The following is a 17,564-nucleotide window of genomic DNA, read 5'->3' on the forward strand; positions in this document are numbered from 1 at the left end:
CAGGGAGGCAGAGGCAGGCGGATCTCTGTGAGTTCGAGGCCAGCCTCCTGGTCTACAAATTGAGTCCAGGGCAGCCAAGGCCACACAGAGAAACTCTGTTTCTAAAAAAAAAAAAAAAAAACGAGAGAGAGGGAGAGAAAAAAGAAAGACAGGGAGGGAGAGAGAGGAGGAAAGAGAGAGAGAATTAAGTTCACGCTGGTTTTTGTTTGTTTGTTGTTTTGTTTTGTTTTGTTTTTTGCCAGGAAACTCAAGAGGAGACACCTGAGTACAGGAGAATGGGAAAATAAAGCAGAAGAGGATACCACGGAGCAGTGTATGAAGCTGAGAAAAAACACAGGCACACAACAGTCAGGAAACCTCAAGATGACCACACTGCACCTGAAGATGAACAAGAAGCAGCTTCAACTATGGCAGAGAAATATGTGAAAAACAAGGAGGTTGATGTATGAGGTGGCGAAGATGGTGATGAATGTGCAGATGGCAAGGAAGATAGAGAAGGAAATCTACCTCTAGCAACACTTAAAAAGACACAACCCTAGCTCATCCAACTTTCCCCCAATAAACAGAAGATGGCCATGTATTCAAGATGATTTTACGAAACCTGTCACTGGAGACACTGGAGAAAGACGTACTGATCTAGGACAACTGGTTACTGAACATGGACTCCCGAGTACAGGAGAAAAGGGGCCTGAGCGAGTAATCCATCATACAGTATGGAGCAATCTTCTTCACTCCTTTCGAAAGGAAGACATGATTGTTTGCATAGAAAATTGCAAGACAGGGCTGGAATTACGGCTCAGTGGTTAAGAGCACTGACTGCTCTTCCAGAGGACCCACCTTCAATTCCCAGCACCCACATGGCAGCTCACAACTATCTGTAGCTCAAGATCTGACACCCTTACACAGACATACATGCAGGCTAAACACCAATGCACAAAAAATAAATTTTTAAAAAATAAGTTATTTTTTAAAAAGAAGTTATTAATAAAGTTAATAAATAACTTGAAAAATAAGTTATTTTTTTAAAAAAGAAAGAAAATTCCCAAAAAAACTGAAGAAAAACAAAACAAAGAACTTCTACAACTGATGTCCTAGTTTTGTTCCTATTGCTGTGACAAACTCCCTGACAAAACAACTGGCATGGTGTGCATTTCTCTTGAAGCAACATGTTTGCACTGGCTCTGGATACTGGACCATTTTAGATTGTCAATTTCAAGTAAGAGAGATGTTCAACTTACACTGTGCTAAGGTAATAACAGAAAAACGGTATTTAAAAAAAATTTAAATTTCTTATGATCTACTTTATTATGTGAACTATTTGGAATTAAGTGTTTTATGCTTGAATATTAAATGTAGTATTTAGTTTAAAATTTTTTAAATTCACAATGTCTTCTCCATTCGTATTTGGCAATCTTGGAGAAAGTACTCTACCATCTATCCTATCTTGGTAAGTTTAGAGTTTTGTACTTAAATCGATTTCTATCAAAACTTGCACTTATCAACCTAAGAAAAAAATCTTTAGACCTAAAAAAATCTCTTTATTTTCTTAAATCCTAAACAACTTAATTGTGAGACTCTACATACCTAGTCTTCAACCTCACCAGAGACCTGAGAAGGATAGACATTATCTGAGATGACAGGAAGTGCAAAGCAACCAGCTTCCCAAACTATAGAAAAGACAGACACAGCTGGTGGCCTGGACCATCACCCAAGGTTCCACAGCCATGTTGGAGCATCATCTTCAGCCTTCTGGCCCAGTATATGGCAGACTTTTTTTGAGACCTGGCGTGAAACCTCACCAGGCTAAACAGTAAAATACACTCAACTTACCCCGTAAACTACAACATCAAAACCAAGAGCCAGAACTTTTGTCAGCTCCAAGGGGTGGGTCAAGAATGAGGTTAAAATGGAAACCTCTCCTCACACCATGACCACATATGCAGATGCTTGGGTTTTAATCTGACTCATCACTGCCTTGAAAAGGCACTTTACTGAATAACACCAAGCTTTTGAGTCCCCTAGTAAGCACGCATGAGCACACACACACACACACACACACACACACAAACACACACAGCTTCAGCCCGTCTTCCACATAGCTACCAGCTTGCTAGCTTTCTTCACATTTTTAGCACCAGGAAATGGCAAGGGAAAACAGGCCACCAATATGCCATCAATAGGTTCAGAGTAGGAAACACAGGTTTCCCTCTTATTGAATGAGACCTTTTGAACAATTTTTCATAACAGTATTATTGGACCAGAACCAGGCAAATCTGGAGTAAAAGTTATCAAGGATATCATAGTAATCATCCTTATAAAAGTATGTGTGTGTGTGTGTATGTGTGTGTGTGTTGTATGTGTACCCAAACCAGTGGTGGAAAGAGGAGAGAGCCAGTAAGGAGATATGAGGAGTATAAATGATACCCTCCAAATGAGGCTAGTGACTCTTCAGTAAACAAGCAAGAGACAAAGATATTAGCCAAGTTTTCACGTTGAGCGGGTAGAATTCCAATTCAGTGAGACAGACATACAAGAAGAACAGGTTTAGGGGTAATCAGAAACTTCCCAGTAAAATGGCCAGGGTGAATAACAAGCTCAATGAAGAGGTCTAGGTTAAAGGTATCAAAAACTAGAGTAGCGAAGAGATGGAACAATGGATAGCTTCACCCAGTGAGGTCTAGTGAGAAAATACAATCCAAGGGACTAAAGAGGCTCACAAGTTTGGGAAGGTCACAAATCTATCACAGTAAACTAAAATCTCAAGTATTAAATGGGGTCATCCTAGAGCACATTCCTCACTAGAAGTTAGGAAGCTGTGGCAGTTTGAGTAAGAATGGCCCCCACAGACGCATAGATTTGAATGCTTGGTCATCAGGGAGTAGCCATTAGGGGGTGTGGGCTTGTTGGAGAAGTGTATCCATTAGGGGTGGCTTTGGATGTTTCAGATGCTGAAGTCAGGTCCAGTTCCACCCTCTTCCTGCTGCCTGCCAACAGAACGTTGAATTCGAGTCTCCTTCTTCAGCACCATTGTCTGCCTGCATGCTGCCATGATTCCCACCATGACGATAATGGACTGAGGCTATAAGCCAGCCCCAATTACACGTTTCCTTTATAAGAGTTGCCATGGTCATGGTGTCTCTTCAGAGCAATAGATCACTGACTAAGACAGAAGTCATGCCATATCTCCAGGGCAGAGAAAACAAATAAAAAATTATATGCAGTATGCTTAATTTGCTAACCAACTATAGAAACATCATTCCCTTTTGGTATTTCCAAAACTGAGAGTGAAACTAATGAGGAACTACAACCCAGAGAGCTAGTCATCAGTTGGTTTGAGGGATTTTTTGTTGTTTGTTTGTTTTTGTTTTTTTGAGACAGGGTTTCTCTGTGTAGCCTTGGCTGTCCTGGACTCTCTTTGTAGAATAGGCTGGAACTCTCACAGAGAACCACCTGCCTCTGTCTCCCTGAGTGCTGGGGTTATAGGGGTACACTACTGCATCCCTCGTCATCAGCTGGAAAGCTGGAGTGGTAGCCTCCAGCCTCACTTCAAGGCTTCACATTAAAACTTACCATGTACTTTTAACAAAAATCGATTACAAACTGAAATATGACTACGTGTAAGGAGACTTCATATTTTTATTTTGAATTATAACCTATTCTGACTTCAAAAAAATTTACTTTGGAAAACACCTCAATGGTTATTGACTTACTAATAAAAAGTAAGTCATCAATGTCTGGTATAATATAGAATACACAATAAATTATATTTACATGCACTGACCAGATTATCACACACACAAAGTAGAAAAATACAGTATTTTATGTACATTTTTAAAGATTTACATTTTCACATAGGCTTATAAAGTTAAAAATTCTCTGTACAAATCTTCTGTGTACAGAGCGTACACATCCTCATCCTATGGCTGTATCACCACACAGAACTGCCTTCAACTAACACAACACACACTGCAGTTCTTTCACTTCATATTCAAATCTTGGCACCATATACATTATGAAATGTGAACTGTAAAACAATTAGAAAATAATCATGCAGATTTTTTAATACAGGACATGAGATGAGCTAAATTACCACTTAACAATTCCACTTCTGGTCCTGTTCAGATCTGCTCCATTTCCTCTTCTGTCTGTTTATACAGGGGCATGCAAAACTAGCATATTATGAACCTTTTAGATAACAATAAAATAATACTACAGTCTGAAAATACTTAGGTAAAAGAATGCAACTAATAGCCCTAGCCTGGTGGCAATTTCTGTTTTAGCAGAAATCTCAAGACATTTACAAATTAACACAGACGTGTCAATATAACTCTTAAGGTATAGATCTGTATCAGACAATACAACAGCATTAGAAAAACAAAGTTGGTGTTTGACACTGAAGAAAACTGTATAGTCTCTAAGAAGAGGGGAGAAGGAAACCCAGGATGAAGCACGAAAGGATTACCCACTGTCCCTGCTAAGGAAGCACTCGCACACTCCCAGTCTGCTAAATAAAGATGCCTGAAGGCTCTAGTTTCAGATGAGCTACACTACTCATCTGTAAAAGTCTTGAAAAGTAAATGAAGGTATCAGCACCTTCCCTCCTCCCAACAGATAAAGTCACAAGAAAATAAAGTGCCAATGTTTAAAGTACTGTAAGAGGCACTAACCCATTTGATGGCTTAGGATTAAATATGAAAATAGGCCAGATCTGATCTGAATAATAAACAGAAGGTAGGTATTCCAGTCTGTGAAATTCCTGTCTAGATGGGGGTGGGACTAGAAAACTACCTACTCCCCCATTTATTGCTTTGAAACAGGTGCACATACTTTAAATCCTGCCATAGACCACGTGAATTCTAAGATGGAAAGCACAGTGCCTGAGCCACTTTGAAGTCAAAAAAGAAGGCGCACTCTTGATCACTGGGAGGGGAGCTGCTGAGACTCTCCTCTCCACAGCTCATGTCTTCACAAGAGTCCTCACTGAAAGGAAAGAAAAGATGGTGTCATTGCCTAAAACACACAGATGTCTGTAGGCAAAGTAAAACTGAGCCTGCTGCAGTTCACATGACTATTATATTCAAAACTTAATTACTATTTATATAGCTGAATTAAGCTTAAAGTCAAGTCTATTCTCATTAGAAAATATTTTTTTCCTTAGCAATAGTTTTCATTCATTCATTCATAGACAGGGTTTCTCTGTGTAGCCCTGGCTCATTATGTAGATCAGGCTGGCCTTGAACTCACGGAGATATGTGTGGTTCTCCCTCCCAAGTGCTGGGATGAAAGGTGTAACCCACCGTGTCTAGTTAACAACAGTTTTCTAATGAGAGCTGCTCAAATTACCATTCACCATCTATTATGCCTGTATCATTAACTGTAGAGAATTACGGAATTCTACGTGTCTCCAATAAACTGTGGTCTGTTTAAAAGGTTTTCCTTTTGTCAGTTACTCCATCACTGTTCTCTCAAATATCAAAGCAAGAACACACTCTGAACCTGGAGTTTTTGGTCCTTACCTGATACCACAGGACTATCAAATTTAGTAAAATTCAGTTTACAAACAAAAGGAAGTGGTGGTGGCATTGGCAAGACTTGACATACCTGTGGAGTCTGCATTACTGAGGCTAGCTCCTGTATCTCACCCTCCTCCCATGGCACCATTAACATTCCAACAGTGAAAAATCTGGACACTGTTTCAGTTGTTTTCTTTTAATAACTGTCTCCAAGAGTAAGGAGAACAAGAATACAAAAGTATTCTTTGAGGTGAGGTTTACAAATCGTCTATTTTTTTTTTTTTTTAACTACTGGTTAATTTTCTGGCTTGAAAAAAGGACAGGGCCATTCAAGGGGGGATTTTCTCTTACAACTCTTTCTTTTTGAGACACTGTCTTTTTAGACATGTAAGAGTGGCCTCAAAGTCCTGCACGGCTAAGGATGACCTCGAATTTCTGGCCCTCCTGCCTCCACCTCCCAGTGCTAGGACTACAGGCATGTGTCCACACCTGGTTTAATGGTGTTGTAGATCAAAATCAACACTTCACACATGCAAGGAGACACTACCAAATGAGCTACATCTCCAGCCCAGTTCCTTCTTTTAATTGTTAAATTATTTAGGGTGAGAGAACGACAGGGAGTGTTGTGTGTATCACAGTGTGCAGAGAGGTGAGAAAAATCACTTGCAGTAGTTGGTTCCCCTTCCAACACGTAAGTTCTGGGACTCAAACTCCAGCTTGTCAGCCTTACCTGCTGACACACCTTGCTGGCCGTTACAGCTGTATTTTTTATGCACAAAACCTATCATTATACTTAGTCTGTGGAAGATGGCAGCTTACCTTTCACTTCCATCAAAGCAGCCTCCCTCTGGGATGGTTGGCAGCTCAGGAACGCTGTAGTAGCTGTTGTGGAGGTTTTGCGCTGTACGCCGTGAAACAATCCAAACTAGTTTCTTAAGATCAGGTTTGCAGCATTCAGGAGAAGAATATTCTGCGAGGCATTTAGAAACTAGTTCCCTCCAGTAAAAGAATTCAGTTTCGCTGATCTGGGCATAAAGACGAATGAAGACCTTGTAAATAGTTCTCACACTTTGCTGCCCCTTGAAATCACAAGGTAACCGGTGCCAGGTACCCTGATTTAACTGAGAATATGACCTGAGTGCTAAGGGCCTTTAAAGTCCTAAAGGCCATTGTAATGTGCGGCCAAAACGTGGAAACTACTGGTTAAAATAACACTTCAACTATTATTTATGCAGGAATCAATCCACAAAAAAATCCTGCCAATTCTAAGGAAACACTGATCTAACACCAACTACACTGGTTAGTAGTGCCAAAGAAAAGATTTCAACATCTTTGTGACAAAAACTATTTTTTTTTTTTTTGTAATAAATGTTTCTTAAACAAATCACAGTTTGGATTGACTATTATATACATTTATATTATGGCATCAGATACAAACTATAGTTAGCACTATCAGAGAGGAGGTTCCCAATAAAGGGTGGCTCTTCCCCAACTGTAGGCTGCCTTCTGACCGATTTCACCAAATGTAAAGGTGCTCTAAGAGAGCACTATCATGATCTGGTCACAGAGAAACAGCTGTCACAGATAGAAGCTGACCTCTCCAGCACTGCATCATACTGCATGCACTTCTCTCATGAAGGCCTCTGTTCATGTTCTGACAGGCTCACCTAGCCCAAGAAGCCCTTGCACTCACTACGTATCCTGAACTGACTTCCAGCCCAGAGCCTCCCACCTCAGGCTTCCAGGTGCTGGGATTACAAGTGTGTGCCATCACATCTGACTTGAAATGGATTCTTTCAAACCATTTAGCCTCTATTTCCCACTGAGTCTGGCTATATCTTTAGTTCTTTGTAATATAGCAACTACTAGTCCTTTTCACTATTCTATACACATACCCTCAATGATCTCCTTTGATTTTCATTATACCGGCCTTCTCATCCAACTCAGTCATCTTTAAAAGAGAAGTTCTACTGTTATGTGTGTGGTGTGTGTGTGTGTGTGTGTGTGTGTGTGTGTGTGTGTGTGTGTCAGAGGACAACCTTATGGAGCCAGTTCTCTCACTGTGGACTCTTGAGTATTGAACTCAAATAGTTATCCATGTTTCCTTGCCTTGTCTGCATACTTGAGCTCTAAAGAACTACTTTCTGAGTTAGATACTTACCCCTGCTTGTGACTGCAGCCCAGACACTCAGCCTGCAAGTCTACCATAAAATGACTCCCCCAAGTTAGCCTACCCATTTCTTAGCCTTTGCTGCACAAACCTTTGTTCTTGCAGAGGGTGGTCCAGGCTCCTAGTCAGAGCACTTCCCTGCCCTGCCAGCTTCTTTGCCAATAACCCCAAAGTACTTCTCATACTCAGAACATCTCACACTAAGATTTAACACTAGGTCACAATATAATAAGCCTATCATTTCATGTTAAAGTTTGCATTTTCTTAACCAGACTATTATTATTTTCAGTAAGAAAAAGCACTGTGCTTTTGTTTTGTTTTTCCTCATGACTGCAAAAATTTGTAAGAATAGCCCACATAAGGGGCTTTAAAAAACTGCTGATTTGTGGTAGTGCTGCTGAGTCAACTGTATCGATAGCTGACGGGATGCCATCTCTCACCTGCACTTCATAGTCTACTTTACAGTGCACAGCTGAGAGCAAGCCCTGGGAGTAGGCACAGCCACCCTGCCATAGGGCATGACTGTTCCATGAGCATTTTTAGTGTACTCTGTACTGCAGTTGTCCTGCCACAGGGCACGAGTCCTCAGAACAAGCACCTGCATTCAGAAGGAAGCTGGGCTAAGTGAGTTTCTTCTGGCTTAGTACTGTCTGGGTCAAAGAATTATATATAACTCCTGACGTATAAGAAAAAAAGTGAACGCAGACATTGACAATTTCACGAAGTATTGTATAAAATACTTAAGACACCGCAAGAACAAAAGGAAAACACCAGAAAAGACGCCTCCTTTAAAAAGCAAGGCCTAGAGATATTTACCTTCAAATGCTTTTTAACAAGCAGGAGGATTTCCAGCAATTCAACGGATTTTATCGTTTCTATTTCCAGATTGAGAAGGCACAGAGCTAATACAGATGGCTACAAAAAAATAAACATACATTAGGGGAAAGGTCGAAACAGGAACTGTGAAGCATATGCAGACAAGACACAGACTCACTTTTGCTTTTGAAAAGACGAGTCGGCAGGTGCAAGCTTTCAGCTGGGCTTCCAGTTTATCAAGGCTCAGCATTTCCTTCCTGTACAAAGCAAAGCAGATTAAACCTTCAGAAAAGTTACTTGATTAAGGGCTTAAATCCAAGTTGTAAGTTTAGACAAAGTAAAAATATTGATTTATTGGCAATCTTATTTCCTACTGTTACTGGCAACAATGCTGAAGGTATGGGGATATCCCACTCACCTTTCTGAAGTATGACAAAATACAATTGCATGGTATAAGTGCAAAAAGTTTAAGGCAGTAGTAGCTTCCAATTCATAGTGCAATTTCTCTGCGATTATTTTCTCCATCCGTTTAAGGTCAGAAGCTGTACATTTACACTGACTGATCCGGATCACATCGTGAGTGGGTGGAACGTTGCATTCTTCCTCCACCATCCTAGCTGCCAGCAAAAAGCAACAGACCCCAATACAAGACAAATGTTTCGGTTTCACCTAAAAAACACAACAAAGGGAATCCCAACAATCAGCATTTTGACTTAGCAACAAAAGACACTTGAAATGATGCCATGCCACTTTTCTTAGATACACTTGCCTTCACCCACAATTACTTTTACATTTTAGACCATTATAACCTCTTTATAAGAAGAAAAATGGTCGTATGAGCATGTGTTAAATTTAAATGTGAGTTTAAAAAAAAAATCTCAAAGGTGGTTCAAAAGCTTGCTTTCTGGCATGACTTATACATTGTATTCCAGACTTAGTAAAAGTGAGACAGTACACCTTTCCCTCAAAGTAATCCTCTGAACACACACTCATGAACACATACATACCACACAATAGACCCTGCTTTGGATAAAGGAAAACTATTCTGCATCTTCGCCTTTTGTACAAAACTCTTCCACTAAATGATGTCATCTTGCCCAGGAGACGCACCCCATTAACTATGCAGTGCGGAGGACATATGTAAAGCTGCCATGGGCAGATGGCTGCCCTTTTCTTTTTAGGACCCTAAAGAATGACCCAGCAGCTGACAGCGATCCTATTGACCAGAGAATTTCCACTTTTTTAACAGTTGCTGCTGACTATCAGTAAGACTATGGCTGCCTGCTTTGAAAGGCCTTACAGGGAAGGCAGCAGGTCAACTTTAATATAATATTATTCTTCAGTTGTCATGTTTTAGTATTAAAAACATGTAAGCTCTGAGAGAAACATAATAAAAATGTTTTATTTTTAAATAAATATTTAAAAATATTTATTTTTATAAAGCAGTATTTTACTTTTAAATAAAAAAGTCTAGCTGCCTTCATATCAGTTTGGACAGTTTTATAAATGAGCCTGGCATTTTTTTAGCAAGGTGAATTTTTATGGATTCTTCTCATCTCCCAAAAAGCCTGTAAACACATATACTGAGTCCTTAAAACATACTGGTCTTCCTCTGTATTGTCTTTCAAGAGAATGTATTTAAGAGGAACAACGAACCTTATTTAAGATCCAGAACTCTAATTTTGCAGCCTCTCTGGCATGAACGATCACAATTCTAGCTACCTTCAGTTTATGAACAGGAGTCTTTATTACATCCACTTGAAAAAATATCATTGCACCCTAGTATGTTAGACACTGAGCATGGAAATTCTGCAGCTCTGTTAGATGTGGTAGTACGTATCTTTGATCCTAGCCCTTGGGGAAGGGGAGGCAGAGACAAAGAGATCTCTGAGTTCGAGGCCAGCCTGTTTTACAGAGCCAGTTCCAGAAGAGCCAGAGCTACATCATAGAGAAAGCCTGTCTCAAAAAGCCAAAATAAAAATTAAGACAACAAAAAAATGTAGATTTCATAAAAGAACGATTAAATACCTTCATAAGTGCCAAGAATCTATCCAAAATATTGACAGCCAGAACAAAAGTTTCAGTGCAAGATCCAAAAAAGTTACTTAAACTTCTTAAATCTTCAACTTTGGCATTTCTCAATCTTGAACACAAAGTATTATCATTCTGAAATTCAAAACAAAGAATCAACGTTTCTTTTCTTAGGATGGAATACAGAGGTTCAAAAATCTTATTCCCCCTTTACTTTTCTACATTTTATGAGCATCAGCTCCTAAAGCTATCCATATACTTTCAGATATAATAGATAAATCACTGCTTTAACATTTTATCCAGTACATAAGAGCTCTAGCAACTCAAAATATGATGAAGTGTTGCTGCATTCCAGGCAGTTAAGAGTTGAATTTAATCCCCTTGGAATGGAGGTTTCTGTTTTCTAAAATAATTTCATACCCTATTATAAATAGTCCCTAGGAATCTCCCACCACCAGAAGAAACTTCTCTACAGTACACTTGGTAAAACATCCAAGCGTAATTCTGGCAGTTTCAGGTTTTTCTTAGTACAGGAAGGTCAATTTTGGACTTAACTTTGTTGCCTTTGGTATTGACTCAACTGAGGAAAACAGGAAGATACATTCCCCAAGAGCTATCCTCAAATTTACCTCTGGGGTAGCCTCCATCAAGCTCAGCCCTTTCTCTCGAGGTTGGTATCTCTCTTCTTGTTCCAGGTAGAAGTTCAACAATCCAAGAAGCTGAACCCCTTCACCACCTGCCAAGTGCTCGGCCCCCAAATCCTTCATCTGCAGCAAATACACGGGCCGGTTAAGAATGGAACCCGGGTATGAAGGGAGTGAGGAAGTAAGAAAGGTTGGCCTCGAGCCCTCCAGCTAGGGGCTCCCCAGCTCACACAAGCCAGAACCGGGTGAAGGGGGATCCGTCACGTCTGCCAGCCTCAGGAGAATCCTCCCCTAAAGCCAAGGAGGCGTGGCATGGGGGAGGGATCGCGGTCCCCTCCGCTGGTCACCGCTGGGTCTGACCAGCCCTCAGGCCGACGGCGTTTGGCAAACGAGAAAACTGTCCAAGGGGCAGTGTCCACAGCTGTCTGCATCACCTGGACAGCCCGGGAGGGATTTCTGCCCAGACTCTAGGCCCTTGGCGGAATGCGGGGGGACCGGAAGACTGAAGCCACCAAAGCGGGTTCTGGGGCGGGGCGTTGCACAATAGGAGAGAAGGGAGGGGGAGTCTCGAGCCTGAACAAAGAACTGGAAGGAGGCGGCTTCGGAGCCCCGCCCCGGGGACCCTCCTCGCGGAGCCCACCTCCAAGCCGCCCCCTCCGCTTCTGCAGCTCGGAAAGAGCCCGCAATTCGACACGGGGCGGCCCAGCCAGCTGGCGTGGAGGACGGGAGTCCGGTCCGCCCGCACCGGACCTCGGTCCAGCAACGGTGTGGAGCCCCGAAGCTGTCAATCCCCTCCCCCCGCGGAGTCCCTGTAAATCCCTGGGCTGTGGCTGCAGGACCCGGAGCAGGGCCGGACCGCTATCGGGGTACCGGGGGAACACTCCACCGTCGTAGCAGCCCGCGATCCAGCCCCGGGGCCACCGGGAGGCCCACTCACCGTGTCGGCTCCGGCGTCGCGGACCGGCGCGGCGGGGGCGTCCGGAGCCGTCTCCGAGGTGGGGGACCAGCCTCCTCAGCGACGCCCCGGGCCCCGCATCCGACCTCCCCGCCGCCGCCCGGCCTCACAGCCGCGGCCGCATCCTACTCCTCCGTGGGGCGCGCCGCCCGCCCTGCACCTCCGCGTCCTCCCGGCTCCGCCGCAGCCTCCCCGAGCTGAGCAAAGCCCTTGTTTTTGTTTTGAGTCTGCGACGCCCCCGAGGGGCGGGGCGCGCGACTCCGCGCGGAGGGATCCCCTCTCCGTCGGCGCATCCGGAAAAGAGTCCCTGCTCCAAGCCTCGGTACCCGGCCTGTCTTGGCCCCTTCTGGTCTTCTGGGCCTCGCCGAGCCAGGTTCTGCGGGGGAGACCGGGACCTGGCTTTCGGGTCCGTTTCGGGATGGGATCGGGAGGGAGCGAAGATGAGCGAGCCGGCTGGAGAGCGGAAGGAGACCGTCTCTGCCGCGTCACACCTTTTAAAGGTCCCCCGATTTGTTTTGTTTTCGCTGTTTTGAAAAGTCCGCCCAAAGTAGCCGGCGCTCTGATTGGATACGGGTGGGGCATACAGCCTGCGGAGGGCTTGATTTAATCTCGGGTCTGGATTGGCTGGCTGGCTGGCTGTTGGGTCCTCTGATTGGCTGTCACTCTATCCTGAGTCTCTTATCTTCTCCCGGGGCCTTAGCAACTCCCGGGTCTGGATTGCGCATGCTTGGGTGAGTGGCATTTCTGGCTCTCGGTTACGTGCCGGGGTCCACAGCTGCCTCCCGGATCTAGCTCAGTCTAGTCTGAAAACCGACGCCTCGGGTCACACCCCCGAAAATCCGGGGTCACGTACCTCTCTAACAGCGTTTCCACGAGTTCAGAAGAGCGTTCTGCGCGTCCTGGAACACAGGTGTATTTTGCAATAAGCAAACAAGCAATAACATTTCCAGATGCTTACTGAGATACGAGTAGGACTCCGGTGCTTTGGCATTTGTTAAAGAAAAAAAAAAAAAAAATCCGACTCAGGAAAGAAAAAAGCTAGATTCAACGAGTTGGGTACAGAGCTGAAATGTTGAAACTGGGCGGTGAGTCCTGGAGGTGACGTTACAGGATTGTTAATGCGGTTGTGTACCCTGAATTTTTTTTCCATAATAAAAGTTCAAAGGAGGGACTTTTCAATAAAAACTGCATATTGATGAGGCCATATAAATATCTAATAGTTATAATAGCGTGCTTCCAGAAGTTATGGATGTACTGCTTGTTTTTTAATGAAGGCTCCCACAGCCACTTGGTCCTCGGTCGCCCATAAATTATCATTTATTGTCTCTTGTAATTAGAGTTGTTATTAAGGTGACACCTCTCCCTAGGCAGAGCAAAAACCAAACCAACTAGATGCCTTAGGCAGGACAAACTTTCACTCGGAGTATCTCTGTAGGGAAGTAGGAAACGTCCTTAGAACGTTTACAGATTTTTTTTTTCTTTCTGTTTCTTCAGATCTCTACCTTCTACCAAACATGCAAATCGGTAACTTAGCACTTCCATGAATTCTGAATAACTAGCCTCCGGGAGATGAGTTTTCTGTTCTTCTGTATGTTTTCTGTGAGTCATTTTGGAACTTGTAAAATACGAGAGGGCACATAATACTGCTTTAACATCAGCTCCGTTCTTTCCAGAACAGCTGAAGAATATGGCTTTGTGTATTAGCTGGAACTAGAAGACGTCTGTCTGAAGCACAGAGCAACAGGGGAGAGAACCCCAAAGGGGTTTCAGAGAGGTGTGGCCTTCTTGGTTTTAGAACCTAAAATAAAATTAACATACCACTTAACAAATGATTTACAGGCTACATAATTTTATGCAAGGTGTGGTTGATCTTTTAAGCATTATTTAAATTATTACTTTAGTGACATACATACGGATGAAAGTCCATGCTAATAAACATGCAGAGCAATAGGCAACTTGTTTGGAGACATGAGATCTGATTACAGTTCGGACTTAACATCTTGCAACAGGGGAAAAGCTCAGCTCACAGTGTTCACAGAGAGAAATGAAGCAGCCGAATAAAACCATGCATGAGAGAAGAGTTTAGGAGTGCAACATGAGGGAGACTGGGGGCATTTTTGTTTTTCAGTGGGGACAGGTACAAAAGGAGAGTGGGATATAAAATAAGTGATGTGAAAGAGGAAGTGTAAAAGTGTGGCAGGAGATTTTAAAAATAACACACTGTATGAGACAAAAAGGAAGGGAGCCAGCCAAGTGTGATGGCTCACATCTGTAAACCCATCCCTTGGAAGGCTGAGGCAGGGGCTTTATTGTGAGTTCAAGGTTGGCTTGGGCTCCAGAGTGAGACCTAGTTAGAAAGGGTGAGGTGGGGGTGAAGAAAAGGAAAGGAGAAAGATTTGAAAATTTTCCTCTGCTTAGACCACTAGAGGGTAGGAAGTTATTCAAAACATATGCTGTTTTTTTACTTGATGTGAAGAGTCCTCTAGAGTAAAATGTTTTATAAACGATGGATTCACTGCTCAGCATGAGAGAGAATACATTCCACTTCTGTCCGTTTAACTCTTTAATATTAAAAGGCAGCAGTCCTTTAAAATGCTGGCTCCAAAATTACATCACCTCCCCACTGCAACTTCTTTTCTGTCCAGGAGGCAAGAAGAACTGTGCAAGAAGAATTTTGCTGAATCTCTCCCTCTCTCTCTCTCCTTCTCCTTCTCCCTCTTCCTCCTTTCCCTCCCTCCCTCCTCTTCTCTCTCTCTCTCTCTCTCATAAATGTGGGTCTTTCTACAAACTGGTTTTGTCCCTATCTCCTTGGCTAGCCATACCAGAGCAGCTGTAGGTGCTGTTTGTTGAAGCAAGACATTCTTGCTAAGCTGATCGGACTACCCATTAGGTTCATCTTGGCCTCTGCTGAGCAATTGTTAAAGACCACATTCCTGGACCACCTATACAAAATAAGGAAATTAAAACTCTTTAGCACCTAAGAAAGGCAGAGGCAATTCTCTTTGTTATAAGACACTGGGTCTCCTACAGCACAGTGTAGGGACGCAGTAGAGATGCAGGGAGAGCCTGAAGCAGGAAAACTGATGCTAAGACTAATAAACTTGCTTAGGAAATATTGTTACAGAAAGTAGAATTTATCTAAAGGAGTGCTGCCTTCAATATGACTAGAAGATAGTAATGTACTAACCCAGCTTGCTAGAGACTGGGAAAGAAATTGTGCATCATCATTTAAGTTTAGAGTTGCTGAGAAAGTGTCTACTGTTTATTCACCAAGATGGTCTTTCAATGAGACTCCCACTTCTAAAAGAAAAGGAGACAGCCCTTTCAGCTGGCTGTTAGGACCACCCCATATCTAAGGGGCAGCTCAGACAGTTCAGGGTCACAACCACCATAAGTCCCCTATGCTCTTAGTAGAAAAAGCATAATTCTGGCAGATGGGCAAGATGAACCTGGGTAATAGCTGTTTGAAATAACACTGGTATACTTAAATGATTCTGGGAATATCTTTGCTGTGTAATGCTCCCATCTGCCCAAGTGGCCATACTTGCAGTCTCCTGTTTAAATTGTTCATTGTGTAATCGGGGACCTGGAAGAGATTTAAGGATGACAGCATATGTAGAATGCATATGTCTAAGGTGTATAGAAGTTAATTAAAATCTTTTATTTGTGGTCGGCTCCTCTTTGAGCAGTAGCCAGAGCCAGTCACTCACTATACTAGAGATTTTTCCCACTTTATGAATTTTCAAGTGCATGAAGTGATTTCTCACTGGGAAGGTATATGATCTCTATAACACTAGGATTAGGCAATGCGTTATTACCAGTGGCCCATCTGAAGGCCTGACAGATGGAGAGACTGAAACTAGAAGGTGGGAACCAGATGGGAAACCAGCAGCAGCAGCAGCAGCAGCAGCAGCAGCAGCCACAAAAGAACAATGCCAGCATTCAGCCCACTCTTGATTCTGAAAGGTGTCCTTCCAACTCCTCACAACCAGCTTCTAAAAAAGGAAAGAAAGAAAAGAAAAGAAAAAGAAAACTGGGTGTTCCAAAGGGCTGCTTCAAGGCTCACCTCAGTGAGTCACAGTTGGGCATCTCTAGAATGAGTAAGGGTGTCCGAATTTTCAGCGCTTTCCATACGCCATCTTTCTCCTCCGAAATAATGGTTCGTTCTAGTAGTGGTGCACGTGCCTGAAATCCAGGGGTGGGGAGGCAGGAAGGTCAGTGTTTCGTGATCATCTTTACCTATATAACAACTCTGATACCAGGAAATCTCAACCTTTGCTTTGGCAGACACGTTGAAGGAGTTGGGAGACGCTTCTGATTGAATCTAGGGACTTGCATGATTTTGGCTAGTGTTCCAACCCTGAGGCCCATCTTCAAAGCCTATACTACAAGCATGTAATAAATACACACTAAGTGTTCAACAATACAAAAGTAAATAAAAGAAGGTCCTTCTTTCTGTCCTAATGTAGTTGCTGCACTCAGGCAGAAGTGCTACCGGAGGATGGCTTTGAGTTCCAGCTTCCCTACTCACTCGAGATATTACCTTCAATAGCTCACTTTGTCCTGAACAGCAGCTTTTTGATGTAAAAGCAGGGGGTAGGAGTGGGGGTGGTCAATAGTTCTGATTACTTTGTTCATGGGAGCAATTTGCCTACACAATGAGCTATTAAGATTCTTCATGATGTTTCCCAAAGGATCATGTTTAACCTCAAAGAAATCTGATGAGAAGCAGCCCTGTAAGTAGAGAGAACCTTAGGACCCTGCTCACACACTGAAGAGTCAGTGATTCTCCCAGTGTCCTGGCTCTCCTGGCTCCAAGCCCAGCTCTTTTCCGCATTGAGAGTGGTTGCAGCTCAGACTTCCTGTTTAGATTAACTCTGGCTAGCAGAAGCCACAAAGGAGACAGGAATGTCTGTCCCAGAGAGGGAGAAACAGGGAGGAGGTTATAGCCCAAGCCAGGAAGCCATCTTGAAGTGATTCTGCTGTTTTCAACCAAGAGCTCATTTTTGACTCTGAACCTGGAAAAAAAATGAGATCATCTGCATAACAGATCATCGTTTGTGCCTGTCCTCAAGCGATCAGCAGAATAAATTAGGGGGTACCTCATACTGTCTCCTTTCTGACTTTGTTACAGGCAAGAGTTTCTTAGATATGCTACCAGCAACCTACCATGTTGATATTCTATTGCTTCTGTTAGTAATGGCAGATGCTGAATCCTTCTGGGGGAAGGGTTGATAAACCTATGGAAGGACTAGAGATAACCACAGCACAGCTGAGTCCCAGATTCTGATGTGCCCAGCCTCTAAGTTGTGGCTGTCATCCACACCACAGATAACCAGTGTTCCTAGACAGCCAGTTCTGCTTTCGTGCTTCCTTTCACTCACAGGTAAGTTAGCTTTGAGTAAAACCAATAAAACCCACTTGCTGAGGCTCAA

The 17,564-nt window shown here is 43.1% G+C and overlaps 1 protein-coding gene across 1 annotated transcript; it reads right to left on the minus strand.

Annotated features, from left to right (window-relative positions):
• Positions 1-3,616: 3,616 nt before the first annotated feature.
• On the minus strand, positions 3,617-12,426 carry Ccng2 (cyclin G2). Its single transcript, XM_055596249.1, has 8 exons — positions 12,112-12,426; positions 11,160-11,297; positions 10,528-10,665; positions 8,918-9,168; positions 8,678-8,756; positions 8,500-8,598; positions 6,333-6,538; positions 3,617-4,980 (listed from the first exon to the last, which is right to left on the minus strand). The coding sequence occupies exons 2-8, from the start codon at positions 11,295-11,297 to the stop codon at positions 4,857-4,859; spliced, it is 1,035 nt and encodes a 344-aa protein (XP_055452224.1). The 5' UTR covers positions 12,112-12,426; the 3' UTR covers positions 3,617-4,856.
• Between the last annotated feature and the right edge of the window lie 5,138 nt (positions 12,427-17,564).

The sequence above is a fragment of the Psammomys obesus genome, unplaced genomic scaffold (genome assembly GCF_907164565.1).
Source record: "Psammomys obesus unplaced genomic scaffold, mPsaObe1.curated_primary_1811, whole genome shotgun sequence".
NCBI classification, from domain to species: Eukaryota; Metazoa; Chordata; class Mammalia; order Rodentia; family Muridae; genus Psammomys; species Psammomys obesus.